The 16,354-nt window shown below is 36.9% G+C and overlaps 1 protein-coding gene across 8 annotated transcripts in view; it reads right to left on the minus strand.

Moving 5' to 3' along the window:
• slc4a10a (solute carrier family 4 member 10a) overlaps positions 1 to 16,354 on the minus strand; it is a 52,495-nt gene that overhangs the window by 14,169 nt on the left and 21,972 nt on the right. For 7 of the 8 annotated variants that reach the window (XR_009273314.1, XR_009273313.1, XM_058790767.1 and 4 more), the window contains 10 exons: positions 6,636 to 6,717; positions 4,721 to 4,864; positions 4,490 to 4,628; positions 3,632 to 3,792; positions 2,643 to 2,831; positions 2,259 to 2,546; positions 1,389 to 1,477; positions 605 to 762; positions 397 to 484; positions 151 to 297 (listed from right to left, as the gene is read on the minus strand). Coding sequence is in view for 6 of the 8 variants with exons in the window: in XM_058790767.1 (XP_058646750.1) it covers positions 151 to 297; positions 397 to 484; positions 605 to 762; positions 1,389 to 1,477; positions 2,259 to 2,546; positions 2,643 to 2,831; positions 3,632 to 3,792; positions 4,490 to 4,628; positions 4,721 to 4,864; positions 6,636 to 6,717 (1,485 nt within the window). In the remaining 2 variants the exon portion in view is untranslated. The remainder of the gene's footprint in view (positions 1 to 150; positions 298 to 396; positions 485 to 604; positions 763 to 1,388; positions 1,478 to 2,258; positions 2,547 to 2,642; positions 2,832 to 3,631; positions 3,793 to 4,489; positions 4,629 to 4,720; positions 4,865 to 6,635; positions 6,718 to 16,354) is intronic. The other variant, XM_058790768.1, reaches the window with a different exon arrangement.

The following is a 16,354-nucleotide window of genomic DNA, read 5'->3' on the forward strand; positions in this document are numbered from 1 at the left end:
AGTGAAGAGATGATCGGTTCGGTCAATAATTTTGTTTTTTTAACTGAAAAATTATTTTTGGTTGAATATTTTTGGTTGCTGACATTTCTGTGCATCACTTATTCCAGTATCTGTGATGAATCATTGCATGGAGTTTGAGAACTCAGTCACCTGTGAGGGCACGTTTTTGGGCGGCTCTATTCTGATGGTAGGATCCCACTCGCCTGGGGGCAGCACAGTCACTTGATCCAAAAACTCATCGATTCCTGCCACAAGGTCAGAACGATCCTTTGCTTTATAAGCTACATCATGGAACACCTGGAGAAAAGACCATCAGGTGAAATTAGCAAAAAAAAAACAGCCTGCTGCTATATCATCATATATAGAAATAAACACAGTGTTGTCCATAGTACTGACCTCGTCTGTCATGAGCGTGGCAATAGAGCGGCCAATCTCATGATACTGAGGCCCTTTCCCCATTGGTCCCAGCAGAATAAAGAGAAACCTGCAAAATGACATAGGACTTAGTAGTGAACTCTGAGGCACACCGCTCGATAAAATTAACTTGACCAACTGAGACATTAATAGTTTCATGTGTTTTGTGCTCAGATATCTCTGCTCTTACCTGGTGGTGATGGGGACCTCTGCCAGGCCATTGAGCAGCACAGCGGGGGACAGACGGATGAAGGCCACCACAGGTTTCTCTAGAAACTCCAGTTCACCCACCAAGATGTTGGATGCCTCAGCTCCGGGTGGGATCTTCTTCATGAAGTGGAGGTCTATCTGCAGACACAAAAACATGCTTCCTCAGCAACACAACTTTTTTTTAGCATGCTTATAAAGCACAGTGTTGTCCCTAAATCTACCTGAATAGTTTCATGTTTATTTATCATTATTTAAATAATTTCATTTAATTAAAGGAGTCTCTTATGCTCACAAATGCTGCAATTATTTGATCAGAAATACAGTAAAAACAGTAATATTGTGAAATATTATTCTGATTTAAAATAACTGTTTTCTATTTTTAATGTATTTTAACATTGAATTTATTCCTGTGCTAGCAAAGTTGATTTTTCAGCAGCCATTACTCGAATGGCTCCTTCAGAAATTATTCTAATATGCTGATTTGATACTCAAGAAACATTTCTTATTTGTTATCAATGTTGAAAACAGTCATGCTTCTTAAATTCTGTCTTTAAATCGTGATGCAGCTTTTACAGTTCTTTGATGAATAGAAAGTTTAAAAGAACAGAATTTATTTGAAATAGAACTCTTATGTAACAATACAAAATTCTTTACTTTGCTGAATAAAAGTATTAATTTCTTAAATAAAAACTTTTGAACAGTAGTGTATATTTGTATATTATAGGATTAATAAGATTTATTACTGTCTGGAAGGTGATTCTTACTTTGCTGAAGTCAACAGCACTGTTCTCACGACTGCCATCCGCACGTCCTTCTGTAGTGGTGGGCTGAGCCTGAGGAGACACCATCTGACCTGGAAGCAGCGCAGCAATCATACAAAACAGAGGAAATAAATAAGAGACCATCATACAACAGATTCGATCATTTTAAAGAAAGACAAGTGATGTCACGGTCATGGAGATTAAGACCTACTGTAGGCACACTTACCTGGTTAAAAATAGTCGAAAGGAACATGTTAAGAGGACTATTACACACATCTTAGCCTTGTCTAAATCTAATTCAAATTTAAAAACTAAATCAGAAGAAGAAACAATTAGATGAGGTTGGATATGTAAAAGTCTACTACAAATCCCAGTACTACTTCCTAGGTGGTTAAACGCAAAGCTAAGTGGTTAAATGCTACACTAACGCTATGTTTATAGTTGGTTAGAGCATTGATTTGGAATACCTAAATAACTCTGTATAAACAGTTGGTAATTACCATGATACATTTGCAAGTCCACCATATTGGAAAGGCCAAGATAATACACATGCAAATGAACTGACATGGTATCATCCAACAGTGATATCTAGATATTCCATATCTATACATTAAGGTACAGTCACACTTAGTCACACCTGTTCGCGAATTTTTGTAAGCAAAATCCAGTCAAACATGCTCAGGAATTTCTTGTGAGGGAAAAAAAATTGATGTTCCATTTAAGTTGGTCACACAAATTTGCAGCATTGACCAACAGAAAGCAACTTGGTTTGACGGTGACTTCTACACTATTGACAATGGACCTTTTTTGCTATCAAAATTTCGCTAACGTGACTGCTCCTTTAGAGTACAGGCGAATCTATGATCATATTGCCTGATGTTGTCTCTTCTTCAGGGTCGAAGGTAGGGATGACGTGGTAGCCGTAAGGCGGGCTTAGTCGTTTGCTGAAGGGGATGCAGGGTTTTTTGGGCCGGATGAGGGGGTTGTCTGGGGCAGGAAGGGCAGAAAGGGATGGATGGGGTTTATGGGGAGCTGACAGACACTTGGTACAGCGGAGGGACCAGGCTGGACATAAGAGCACCTGTCTGTTTCTCACACTGTGGCTGAACCTAGACCAGAGAGAGGAGAAGGAACTGGGGGGCGATTGGGTCGTGATGATAACTGGGACACACAGACAGACACACCATAAAAAAGGATGATAAGACAGATGCATGGCAAAAGCAGAAGAATGCATTTGCTGGAGCATGTGAGCAGTACCATTCTTATCCATGGAGTGTGGTTCGGACTGCTTCCTGCCAATATCTGCGAAAGAGCGTACGATGGGGATCCGGTTAGCCAGTTTCTTCTGGTTCTGATGGTGGTGCTGTTTAAGGAGAGCATTTCGGATCTTCTTCCTCACCTCCTCTCCCAAAGAACCTGACGTCTCATGCTGGTCCAAAACCATATCTTAAAAATTAAAAACAATTAATAAAGCAAATTATAAATGATATATATATATTTGTTATCTACTCAGCTGCAAAACAAAACAAAACAAAACAAAAAACAATTCCTAAGAGGGCAAGGGCAAATTAACCTGTAATTATTATGGCAGTGCATCAAAATTCAGTGTCATCAGTTTGCCAAAAAGAACACAGAACGTTTTACGCACCGTTCACACCTGGTAGGGAGCAGGTGTACATTTCTTTCGTACCAACGAACATTTAGAAAATACGAACATTTTCATGAATTTGAAATTTTACGTCAGAACGGCTTTACGAACGATTTACACAAAATTAGTTCTGCTCGTGTTTCATGAATGAGGCCCAATGTGTTTTTGATCAAATAAATTCAGCCTTCATGAGCATAAGAAACTTCTTTAGAAAACATTTAAAATCTTACTGGTGTGCCATTGATCGCTACTTTAACTAAAAAAAGGTTGAAAGAGAACCATCACAAACTCCTCTTTTGTTGTGTTAAGGGTTGTTGGCATGCATTAGCATATTAGTTGAAAAACATGCACAGATTGTGAAAATCCACCCTAAAAAGTAAATCAATAGCACCTGTGGCACATTATTTTCAACATACTATTATTTGTGATGCACAAATCTAATACTGCAAGCTATTTAATTGTGACACATGCTAAATGGTGCTATATTTCTGAAATGAGCAAACAGCTAATTCTAGTAAATAAAATGCTGATTGCTTTGGATCTTTAAGGAAGGCCTTCAGAAGATCTAGTCTGGACAATGTTTTCAGACTCAGTGTACCTGCGATCTCCTCCAGTGAGTTGGCCCTCATGTCCAGCATGACGATGCCGTTGAGGATGCAGCTCCGCAGCTCAAACAGACTGTGAAGGGAAAGAGTAGCCACGTATGGCTTACTCCACCTCTCCCCTCCATCCTCCACATCCTCCTCAAACTTCAGCCATCTAAAGGCAAACAAGGGACAGGAGAGGGAAGATAAGAGGAGGAGTGGGAAAAAAGAAAGCGTGAATGAGAATGACTGTTACATTAGTTCTCTCATTTAGCTGCAGTACCACAAACTTGTATTGCATTAGCTGTAATGGATATACGCCTAATGGATATATGATGATGACAAGCTATCCTACTTTCTTTGCGTCAAAATTCATGTTATACTATAATACCATACTATAATATTGATAACAATATAATTTAATTTTTTTAATAACTGCAATAATAATTTGAATAATATTTAACATTATAATTGTATCATATTTGATATAATACATTTATATTTTATAGCGTGTGTATATATACAGTATATAATAAATAATATTTTAAAATGTATATAATACTGATAACAGTATTTTTATGATAATATCTATCTATCTATGTCTATGAAAAATATATAATTATATTTTAATAAGTCACATTTAAAAAGTAATTAAGATTTGTTATTAATTATTTTTGTATATTTTATAATTTTATTATATTTCTATAATATTGGTATATTTATTGACTATATTGATAACAATGTAATTTAAAAAATACTTACAGTATATAAAATAATTGTTTAGTTGTATTATTAATTTTCCCCCCAAAATGTCACTGCTTCTTTGTGTATCCTCTGTGTGTGTGTGTGTGTGTGTGTGTGTGTGTTTGTACCTTGCCGTCTCTTTCCATTCCGCATCCTCTCCCTCTTTCAGGCAGATTTCGTCCAGCTCGGTGAAGAGAGCGTGAGGAATGTGTTCCTCGTCATCCTCCATTCCCAGCAGGAACTGTACACGCTGAGACGGTGTGTCTGCTACAGAAAAACAGAGACACGTTTTATTATTTATCTCTGTCCTTTTTGACTCAATCAAATTTTCATTTATCCTTGTAGAATGACAGTCTTACTATATGAAGGTGATTCTCTGCCATCCTCGGTTCCAGAGTCTCTCTCCCGTGACCTCTTCCTGTGGCGATGTCCATGGTGACGATGCCGTCTGTGTGACCTCCGACCCAGTGGTACATGCACCCCAATGTAGAGGGTACGGTGGCCTGCCAGGGAGAAACAGAAGCTATAGAGCACTACAATGATAACATATTTTTTGTAGGCCAACCCAGAAGTTAGCATCAATAGGATTTATCCATTGGCTTCTGGATTATTGCAGAAAAAGAGCTTACACATTTTGTTCATTAAGATCTTCACAAATGAACTAAAATAACATCTTTTCTGAATAAGTTGGAAAGTTTGAGTTAGAATGGTTTGTAAGAGTGCAATTATTAACACAACGAGGCTGTGAAATCGGACGAGTGAGGAGCTTTCCTGTTCAGCGTACTGATGTTTAATGGATGAAAATGTTTTTTGGGGTAAACTGTTCCTTTAATGAGAAACACTTCCTTAATTATTTCATCTTAAAGCGTCTAACAGATGTAGAAGGCTGTTGTGCAAGATCCAATCTCTGCAGTCATATAATCAGATTCGGCGGTTCTGTACTTTGTGCTTCTGTTCTTGTTTACAGTCTCAGATTAAACTATAGCATTAAATCCCTCTCTCCCTCTCTCCCTCCAGCTCTCTGAACTGAGATCCACTCTAACAGTGTGTGTCTGTGTGCTTCCAGCCCTTGGCACTGACGCAGAGAAGCCACTAAACAGACCTTTACATCACGACTTAAGTGTGTGAAGCAGACAGATGGCGATCAAAAGCAAATATGGTCCATGCTGACAGTGTCTTCTGAATCACTTCATCAGTTTTTAATACCACCACTGTCTCACTCCTTAGAGATACACACTCTAATGAGCTTTAGTTTCACTGGCTCACTCAGTCGTGCAATTTAGCATCTAAATAAGTGATAAAGACCTCCAGGGCTGAAACAAACACACACACACACGTGTGCTTTTATCTCATTACCTTCACTAGTATCTTCCCCCAGCAGCCTTGAGGTGTGGGTTTGTGTGGCCATGTTGTAGTTCATACAAAGATGAATCACTTTCTTTTACATCAGTGAAATATCCTCTAAACACCACAATTCAGAGCAGATACAAAGACGTAGATAAAATTCAACTATCATATTGTTAAAATTCAACTTGGGGGTCTTTATAAAGGGTTAAGTAAGGATGAGGATGAAACAGAGAGGTTCTTTAGGCACAGACACAGACTGGCTCCAAGTGTGTGTGTGTGTGTGAAGTAACTGGAATGAAATGTTTCTCTAAATGGAATATTTCCTCAGGACTAAGAACAGCTAATGTCAAACAGCGGATTTATTTCCTCTCTGCTTCTCTGTTGTCTGAAAATTAGGGCACCATTCTACAAAACGTTTGAGAGCCTGTGTTTAAAGCATGCCAAATGTCTGTTGAAAGCAAATTTGGTGTGCAACATATGCTCTTTTGGAGCTAATGATGTTTAGAATCAACTTTATGCTGCTTCAATAACTAATATTGGGATAGTAAACAAAAACTGTAAGCACGAGAAAGAGAAAGCAATTCATTGCTATTGCCTAGATAGTGTTAGCTTTAATAATCTAATCTAAAAATAACAAATTTAGGCCTAAAAAAAGAAGGTGTATGGTTCTAAGAATTTCACTTATTAATTTCTATGTATTTGCTGCAATTTTAGCTAAGGTTTAGAAAGGTTCTACTGCTTTAAGATTTGAGTTACATGATGCACACAACAAAAATAAATAAAAAGCTAAAAATGGAATATTATAAATATATTGTGTTTTTATATAATGTTTTTAAAACATAATTTAATTTATTTTTAAATATTAATGCATCAGGCAGTGCGTTTGACTTCCAGGTTTAGAGTGTGTGTTTAATAAGCTTCAATTACCTTCCAGCTCCTCTTTCTCGAAATTGGTGTTGAGCATGGACCGAGTCCCGCCCCTGTCCAGCACGGCTTCCTCATCATTTCTCTACAAAACAGAACACATTTATTAAATAGTCACACATACCAATTCATGTTCTCTTATAGATGATAACTAACAGATAACTCATCCTACAATCCATTCTATGAAATACGGCAAAGCATATGGCAAGCAGAACTTCACACATACACATATAAACACAGACAGTATTGTTCAAAAGTTTGGGGTTGGTAATAATAGTATTAATATATTTTAGAATGTAGTTTATTCCTGTGATGCCAAAGCTGAATTTTCAGCAGCCATTACTCCAGTCCTTAGTGTCACATGATTTATTTATTTTTGTAAAATTATAAATGTTTTTACCGTCACTTTTGATCAATTTAATGCATCCTTGCTGAATAAAAATCCAAAGTTCTGTCATGAAACTCTAAAACAGTCATAAGGGTCAATTTTTTGAAATTGAGATTTATACATTTATACATCGATTTATACATATGACAGCTGAATAAATAACCTTTCAATTGATGTGTATGGTTTGTTAGGACAGGACCGAGTTACATCTATTTGAAAATCTGAATCTGAGGATGCAAAAAAAAAAATCTAAATATTGAGAAAATCGCCTTTAAAGTTGTCCAAATGAAGTTCTTAGCAATGCATATTACTAATTAAATTTTATATATATATATATATATATATATATATATATATATATATATAAGATAGGAAATTTACAAAATATCTTCATGGAACATGATCTTTACTTAATATTCTAATGATTTTTGGCATTTAAGAAAAATCTATAATTTTGACCTATACAATGCATTGTTGGTTATTGCTAGAAATATACTTAGTTTAGTTTAGTTTAGTTTATTTTCTTATATAGCACATTTCTACTGCCTTCTGAGCAGCCCAAAGTGCTGTACAATGCATTCCAGCAAAACCAAACACGTAACAATGACAAACACAACATCTTAAAAGAAAACATACATTACGTCTCTCCTAAGTCAGATTCAAACACCATAACATAAAAATGCTTCTTCAAACCCGTTTTAAAAGCGGACACTGTGGGGGCATTCCGAATGTCTAGAGGGAGATTATTCCATAGCCGAGGACCGGCAATCGAAAAGGCCCGATCCCCTTTTCGCTTAAGTTGGGACTTTCGCTTAAATTGTACCTGGAGCAATTATTTGTCAGCAGATCGCAAGTTTTTCACAGGTTTATGCAAATTAACCAGATCTGACAAATACAAAGGTGCGAGACCGTTTAAAATTTTGAAAATTATTACTAAGGCCTTAAAATCAATCCGGTATCTAACAGGTAACCAATGCAAAGATGCTAAAATTGGAGTTATTCTATCCCTCTTTCTCCTACTAGTCAATAGTCTGGCAGCAGCATTTTGGACAAGCTGTAATCGATTTATCAAAGACTGAGAAATTCCTAAATACACAACATTACAATAATCCAATCTTGATGATATAAAAGCATGGATGATTGTCTCCAGATTTCTAAATGAGAGCATTGGTTTAATCTTAGATATTAACCTTAAATAGTAAAAACTAGTTTTCACCACAGTATTAACTTGTTTGATAAAATTCAGCTCTGAGTCAAAAAATACAAACAGGTTTTTTGCGAATGGATGAATATTCCTAGAAAGAGGCCCCAAATAACTAGAAATAAGTGGCGAAGAGCTAAGAGGACCGAAAACAACCACATCTGTTTTACTCTCATTTAAATGGAGAAAATTCTTAGCCATCCAGGATTTTACATCCTCGAGACACTTGACGATTGTAGCACAAGACTTATCAACTGAGTGTAATGGGACAAACAACTGAGTATTGTCAGCGTAACAGTGGTATGCAATCCCATGTTTCCTAAAAATACTCCCCAACGGTAGCATATATAGAGAAAACAGAATTGGACTTAAAGGGGTGGTTTACTGCGATTTCACTTTTTTCATTTTAAATAGTGTGTAATGTTGCTGTTGGTGCATGAACAGTATCTGCAAAGTTGAGGCGCTGAAAGTTCAACGTGGCGGAGATATCGTCTTTAAAAATCAGGAAGTTTAATGCCTACAAAAACGACTCCTATGGGACTACAACGAGATACTTCCCGGGTTGCATACGTAAAAAACCCATCAAACCCCTCCCTCCGGAACATGCCAAAGAGGGGGCAAGGCCATGTTCTGCGGCTTTGTCGAAGAGGAAGAGTTATAGTGGAGAGTTGTAGCCATGCCGTCGAAACTGTGTTATTTTCACCCAGCTGTCAGGTCTTCTGTGTTCGGGCTTCCTACGGACGCTGTAGTTCGTCAACAATGGTTAAAATTAATGTTTGATTATGTTCCTGACAATTACAATCGTAATTCAGCTCTCTGTGCTGCGCATTTTACTGAAGACAGCTTCCAGAATCAAGAGAGTTCAGAGTTCAATGCCGGATTCACACAGAAACTATTACTAAAACATGGAGCAGTTACAACTTTAAAACCAGAGGCAGCAGTTGTTGGGCCACAACCTGTAAGTAAGATTTCATCATATTAAATGTATTTGCATGTATAATTTCAGACGTAATGTTTTAGTTTTATCAAGGACGTAAACAAATGCCAACGCTGGCTTTAGTAGCCAGTTAGTTAAATGATGTTTCGTGTGTCTTTGACAAACGCGTACAAACATTTTGAACCCGAATTTGTAATTATGTACTAATTTTGTAAATGTATTTTCCATGTATACTTTATGACGTAATTTTTCGATTTGATCAAGACTGTAAACACAAGCCAACGCTGTTTGGTTATAGTAGCCAGTTAGTTTGATGCTATTTTGCGTGTATAAGACAAACGTGTACGAACTTCAAAAATTTATATGTAATCACAACAGCAAACTTCATTCAGAAACGTTTGTAAGAGCCGTGCTTGTGGAAGTTCTGCTTGACTCTCTTCATTACCGCTTTCTGGGTCTGATTCTGGCTCAAACTGATACGGCAATATTGACACCATTATTTACATTTGACCGCAGCACATGCAGCGGTCGCCCGTGAAGGGAATGGGCGTGATGTTTCCGGACAATGTGCAGTACGCAGTTTAGCCAATCACAACACACCGGCCCAACTGACCAATCTGAGCCCGTCGCGTGTTTCTGAGGGAGTGGTTTCAGAGAATCAGGAAGTCAACCGGTCGTTCAAATGACAGGGGAGAAAGCTGCTTACAATAAAGGTGAAATATATAAAAAATAAGGCGTTTTTTAACAAACGAAACACGAAGACGTGTTATATTGCACCCCATAAACACAATCAAGCAAAGAAAAAAAGCAGTAAACCACCCCTTTAATATGGATCCTTGTGGGAGCCCACAAGATAGAGGAACTGCAGAAGAAGAATGATTACCCACTGTAACCGATACAGACCTATTAGACAGATAGGAAAAAAACCACTGTAAAGCACTACCACTAATCCCAACCTCCTGCTGTAAACGATCTAACTAAATTCTATGGTGGATTGTATCAAAGGCGGCAGTTAATTCGAGCAAAATTAAAATAGCAGAGTTGCCAGAATCCAAAGTGAGCAAGAGGTCATTTGACACTTTAAGAAGAGCCGTTTCGGTGCTATGGCGGGCCCTAAATCCTGATTGAAAACGGTCATGAATATGGTGGTCTGATAAAAATGCAGACAATTGGAGAGAAACCGTCTTTTCCAAAACTTTCGACGGAAAAGGCAATGTGGAAAATTGCCCATGCTACTTAAGACTGGTTTTGTGGTCCAAGGTCACATATGTGCAGCAGCAGTATTTCTTACATGCTCACAGCAACATGTCTGTGGATGTATTGACAGTAGCAAGTCTTGGTACTTCCTCTGCTGCAGCGTAGCAGATCTATTCTGCCAAGACCAAACACAATAACATCGTCATGTACATTACCATGCTAAATTCTCAAAGAGTTGTCATGACAGAGCTATTCATTTCTTACTGATCTTATTGTTTTTACTGGTTGTTAGTAGTCAATGCAGCACTACTTGAATATTTTCAAATCAGGAACTTTAACAAATGCTGGTTTAATCTATTATTTCAGACAATCACTGCATCTGAAATCAAATAGGCTACTGTATAGTAGGTACTACATTTGGTTTAAATATTACTTTGCAACCTTTAAATAAGTGTGTTTTACAGTGTATAGTGTGAACGTGTAGTATAAATGAAGAGAGTGCACGCATACACTATGAGATGTAGGTTAGACTACTGTGCGAATACATTTAGAGTTCATTCTTTTGCTGCATGATTTAGTTTATTAAAATACATTTAGAATTCCCCCAAAATTTACCCTGTATGACTTTTATACGTCTTTTAAATGTACATCATCTGATATAGTTAATATCACATGAAGAGTGACATTTTTCTCCAAATATCAGCACAATTACAAATATGATTTAATGAACAACTCAATAAACAAGAAGTTAATATTAAATGACTAACATTTTAGATGCAACAGTTCTTGTTTTTACTGTGTTTCGACAATGAAAATAGTTCCAAACAAAGCCACAGCAGAACTGTTTTGTATTTCTGAGCAACACACAATGGTGTTTCATTACTGAATCAATTAACCATTTGAACGAATCGGTTGAATGAATGACTCAATGACTCACTCATGCAGTGATTTGCTGCCACCTACTGGTGATTTTAGGTTTATATTTAAAGTCTATTTTCCCATTTTCTCCCCAAATTATTTCAATATTAGTCTTCAGTGTTTTTTACAAAACATCACAACATTAATTAAGCATTTTTAACTGCAGGTTAAATGTATTCATGTCCTGCATGAAACAGTCAAATGGCACTTGAAATGCAGATTCAGATTCTAATTAAATGTAAGAATTTGACACAAAAGATGCTGCATACATTTAACTAGGTTAGAAAAACTTGGCCTTATAAAGGTAAAAATGCCCATAAAAGGTAAAACTCAATTAAAACTTAATGCAAAAGTTCATTTCTGTTACTGCTTCAAACAAACCGCAGCACAGAATATGAAGAATATCAAAAGCTTTGGGAGTCAACTGTCCATGGGAGTCCTAAACCTGCCAAAGTATCAGCACAATAACACGCTCGGCAAAATATCGTCTAATAATTATCGACAAAATTCCAGAAAATACTGAGCTATCATTTTTTGTCATTATCGCACACCCCATGCCTACTTGCAAAGCCCATGTTCATGTTTTACTCCTATTAAATGCCATACTGCTGCAATAACAGATCCTTTCCCCTCTCACACCACCAATACATGACATCCCAAAATAAGCAGCCTGAGCCTAACCTTAGCAGACAGTTTCCATGACAACTAACGTGGCCTGCCGCTAGTTGTCCTCAGAACATAAATGACATTGTTTTAGTCCCATGTAAAACAGACAAAGACTCACCAGCCTGTGGCTCAGAATCCAGATCAGCCACAGTCTAGTTTGGATGGAGAACTCATTCATATGTTTTAGAAGCTCGCATATAATCAGTTGCACAGTTGCACAAACACCCTCATCTAGCGCGATCTGACACTGGCTTTATTCAGCAGAGAAGATCATTTATGTAATTTATTCTTACCTTACCTACATTAGTTAACGTGTTGTTTTTACATAAACCTGAACGGATTTTACTAGTTGGGCTTTTCCTGAACATTTTGCCAAACTGAAATGTATTGTTTAACTTTTCTTAAGCTTTTTTGTTATTCAGATATTTTGTTATTTAGAGTATTTCTATTTGTTAACCAAAGAAGGTTACATTTTTTATAAAAAATGTTTAAGTATTACAGTTGTTTTAAAGCTAAAAGGCTAAACTATTCTATGTTTGACTCAAATTGAAAGAATAATTTGATTTCTATTAAGGTTTATAGGGATTTTAAGATGTAGCCTAATTAGCTATTTGAATAATTAAGTTACTTATTGAGTAACTATGTTACTTTTCAGACAGAGTAATTAGTAACGTAATTTAAATACAATATTGATGATGTAATTAGTAATAGTAATTAATTACTTTTAGAAAGTAACTTACCCAACACTGCCTGAGCGCGTTCACAACAGCCGGCGCGTGACGCTTACTATGCAAGAGCACGTTGCTCGTGCGTGCAAGCGAACTGCCGTGCATATACATCACTCATCACTCATTGTTTACACCGTCATGCACCGGCTGTTGTGAACGCGCTCAGGACAGTTGGACATTGCGGTGGATCAGAGGTAAAAAATGATGTTCAGTTTCTTGCACAGACCGATCGTTTCGTGTGTCTTAAGACCTCAATGTATCGTCACGAGCCACAGGGTTTAATTTGGTTTTGTCTGTGTATGTTTTTTTTTTACTCTCAAAGCCGTGGGTCCCATTGACTGCCATTATATGACTGACAGACTGCAACGGTTTGAGTTAAAAATCTTTGTTTGTGTTCTGCTGAAGAAACAAAATCACCTACATCTTGGATGCCCTGGGGGTAAGCAGATAAACATCAAATTTTCATTTTTGAGTGAACTATCCCATTAAGTTGTATTTTCAGTGTCGGTCACAAGCACTTTTTAATTGCTGTTTTGGATCCGGCAATTATTCATTTACAAACTAAGCACTGGTAGTAACTGATTACACAGTCTTGCCCACTGACTAAGAAATGATCAGTCCATAATTTGAATAGTAAAATGCGTTTTTCTGGATGTTTTTGTTCTTATTCTGTCTCTCAGAATAAGATTATTTGGATTATTTGATCCTCTGCTGATTTTGTATGTTTGCCCACTGACAAAGAAACGATCAGTCCATAATTTTAATAGTAAAATGCGTTTTTCTGGATGTTTTTGTTCTTATTCTGTCTCTCACTGTTTTATTAAACCTACCATTAACATTATAGACTGATAATTTCTTTGTCAGTGGGCAAATGTACAAAATCAGCAGGGGATCAAATAATGTAACTGTCTGCTATTTTATTGTATATGTTATGTATATAAGTTGTTTACTTTTTTCTAAGATTATTTTCGTTATGAAGAAAATAAGTTACATTTATTATTTGTGAATTTATTTTTTGTTATTTGGTTTGGGACTTTTATTTTGAAATATCGCTGGTTGTATGTAATGGCTGACTAGCAAGCCAGCTGCAAACATGAACGTTACACATGTGCGTGTTAATGGATGTCTCTTGTAAAGGATTTGAATGTGAGATTAAGGAGTATTCAAGTCAATTTCTTTCATATAGCATGCAGCCAACGAGTTTTCACGGTGGATTTAGGGGAAAAAAGCCATCAAATAAACCACTTGTGCCAGCGTATGCTTGAAGGGAATTACAAATAATTTTTTCCCCCACTGTAGAGAAAGTGTATCTTGTATATGTTTACACACACACACACATTACTTCTACTCTCTGCACAACTCTGTATACACTGGATTGATTTAAATAACTTTAATGTACTTGAATTGTGCATCAAACACTAGGACTACACAAGTATCGGACCAGGAATCAGTATCGACAGATACTCAATATTCAATGGCTCAGATCGGATCAGGGAACAGAAAACCTGATCAGATATCCCTAATCAAAAACATCTTTGATTAATTGATTTTATAAAAAATATATATTATTATTTTATTTATTTATTTTCCCAGAAATAAGCTACTGTTTCATGTATTTACATTCGTTTTGCTAAATAAATTATGTTAAGTAATTTTTCTGGTAAATGTTCCTTAAAAAATAATGTTGTAATTATAATTTTATTAGCAGTAGTAGTAGTACTATTACATTAATATATTTCTGTTACAGTTTCTTCAAGCTAAACCAAACTTTTATTTTGACAGGTGGCTGTCAAGTTTGTTTGTACAGTGCCGGGAAAAGTTTTGGCCCCCTTCCTGTTTTTAAATTTTTTTTCATATTTGTCAGACTTAAAAGATTCAGATCATCACACACAAATTTAATATTACACAAAGATAATGCAAGTAAATACAAAATGCAGTTTTTAAATGTTGATTTCATTTATTAAGGGAAAAAAGCTGTCCAAACCTACCTGGCCCTACGTGAAAAATGAATTGCCCCCTCTTGTTAAATCATGAAAGAACTGTGATTAACCACATTATTTTAGAAAGCTGAGTTAAATTTCACTAGCCAAACCCAGGCCTGATTACTGCCAGACCTGTTGAATCAAGAAATCACTTAAACAGAACCTGTCTGACAAAGTGAAGCTTGCTTAAAGAGCAACACATCATGCCGTGATCTAAAGAAATTCAAGAACAGATGAGAAACAAAATAGTTGACGTATCAGTCTGGAGAGGGTTATAAAGCCATTTCTAAGGCTTTGGGACTCCAGCGAACCATGGTCAGAGCCATTATCCACAAGAAAACTTGGAACCGTGGTGAACCTTGCCAGGATTGGCCGGCCTACCAAAATTACTCCAAGAGCGCAACAACGACTCTTCCAGGAGGTCATAAAAGAACCCAGAACAACATCTAAAGAACTGCAGGCCTCACTTGCCTCAATTAAGGTCAGTGTTCATGATTCAACAATAAGAAAGAGACTGGGCAAAAATGGCATCCGTGGGAGAGTTCCGAGGCAAAAGCCATTGCTGACCAAAATTTGACAAAAAAATCTTGATTATCCCCAAGACATTTGGGCAAATATTCTGTGGACTGATGAGACAAAAGTTGAACTTTTTGAAAGGTGTGTGTCCCATTACATCTGGCATAAAAACAACACAGGATTTCATAAAAAGAACATCATACCAGCAGTCAAACATGATGGTGGTAGTGTGATGGTCTGGGGCTGCTTTGCAGCTTCAGGACCTGGATGAGAATGTCCGGCCATCAGTTTGTGACCTCAAGCTCAAGCGCCACTTGGGTTATGAAGCAGGACAATGATCCCAAACACACCAGCAAGTCCACCTCTGAATGGCTCAAGAAAAACAAAATTAAGGTTTTGGAGTGGCCAAGTCAAAGTCTGGACTTAAATCCGATTGAGATGCTGTGGCATGACCTTAAACAGTCCTTTCATGCTCGAAAACCCTCCAATGTGGCTGAATTAAAATAATTCTGCATAGAAGAGTGGGCCAAAATTCCTCCACAGCGATGTGAAAGACTCATTGCCAGTTATCGCAAACGCTTGATTGCAGTTGTTGCTGCAAAGGGTGGCACAACCAGTTATTAGATTTAGGGGGGAATTACTTTTTTACATATTGTCAGGCAGGTTTGGATGGCTTTTTTCACTTAATAAATAAAATCGTTATTTCAAAACTGCATTTTGTATTTATTCGGGTTATTGCTGTGTAATATTGAAATTTGTTTGATAATCTGAATCATTCAAGTGTGACAAATATGCAAAAAAAAAAAAACAGGAAGGGGGCCAAAACTTTTTCACAGCATTGTATATGATATGACGATAGTTTTTCTCAAATGAAAGAAAGTTGCTAGGATGTTGTGGGTGGTTGCATTTTTAAATGCAGTTACTATGCAGACTCAGGGCTGCACCCAATGCGTAAAAGCACAGCATTAGTAATAGTGATGCTTGTCTAATAAAAGAAACAATCTCAGAGCATCACTGCCACGGTGACTCATTTTTCTTGAGCTGTGATGTGTGTGTGTGGCCACACTCATGAGTGCAAAAAAAAACATAAATGGGAATCCAGTGTGATCTATATAGATAACCATGGCAACTTAGCCCAGCAGGCTCATGGGAAGCTCCATTCAGTCTGCCTGTGATGTCATCAACATGA

The sequence above is a fragment of the Onychostoma macrolepis genome, chromosome 11 (genome assembly GCF_012432095.1).
Source record: "Onychostoma macrolepis isolate SWU-2019 chromosome 11, ASM1243209v1, whole genome shotgun sequence".
Classification (NCBI taxonomy): domain Eukaryota; kingdom Metazoa; phylum Chordata; class Actinopteri; order Cypriniformes; family Cyprinidae; genus Onychostoma; species Onychostoma macrolepis.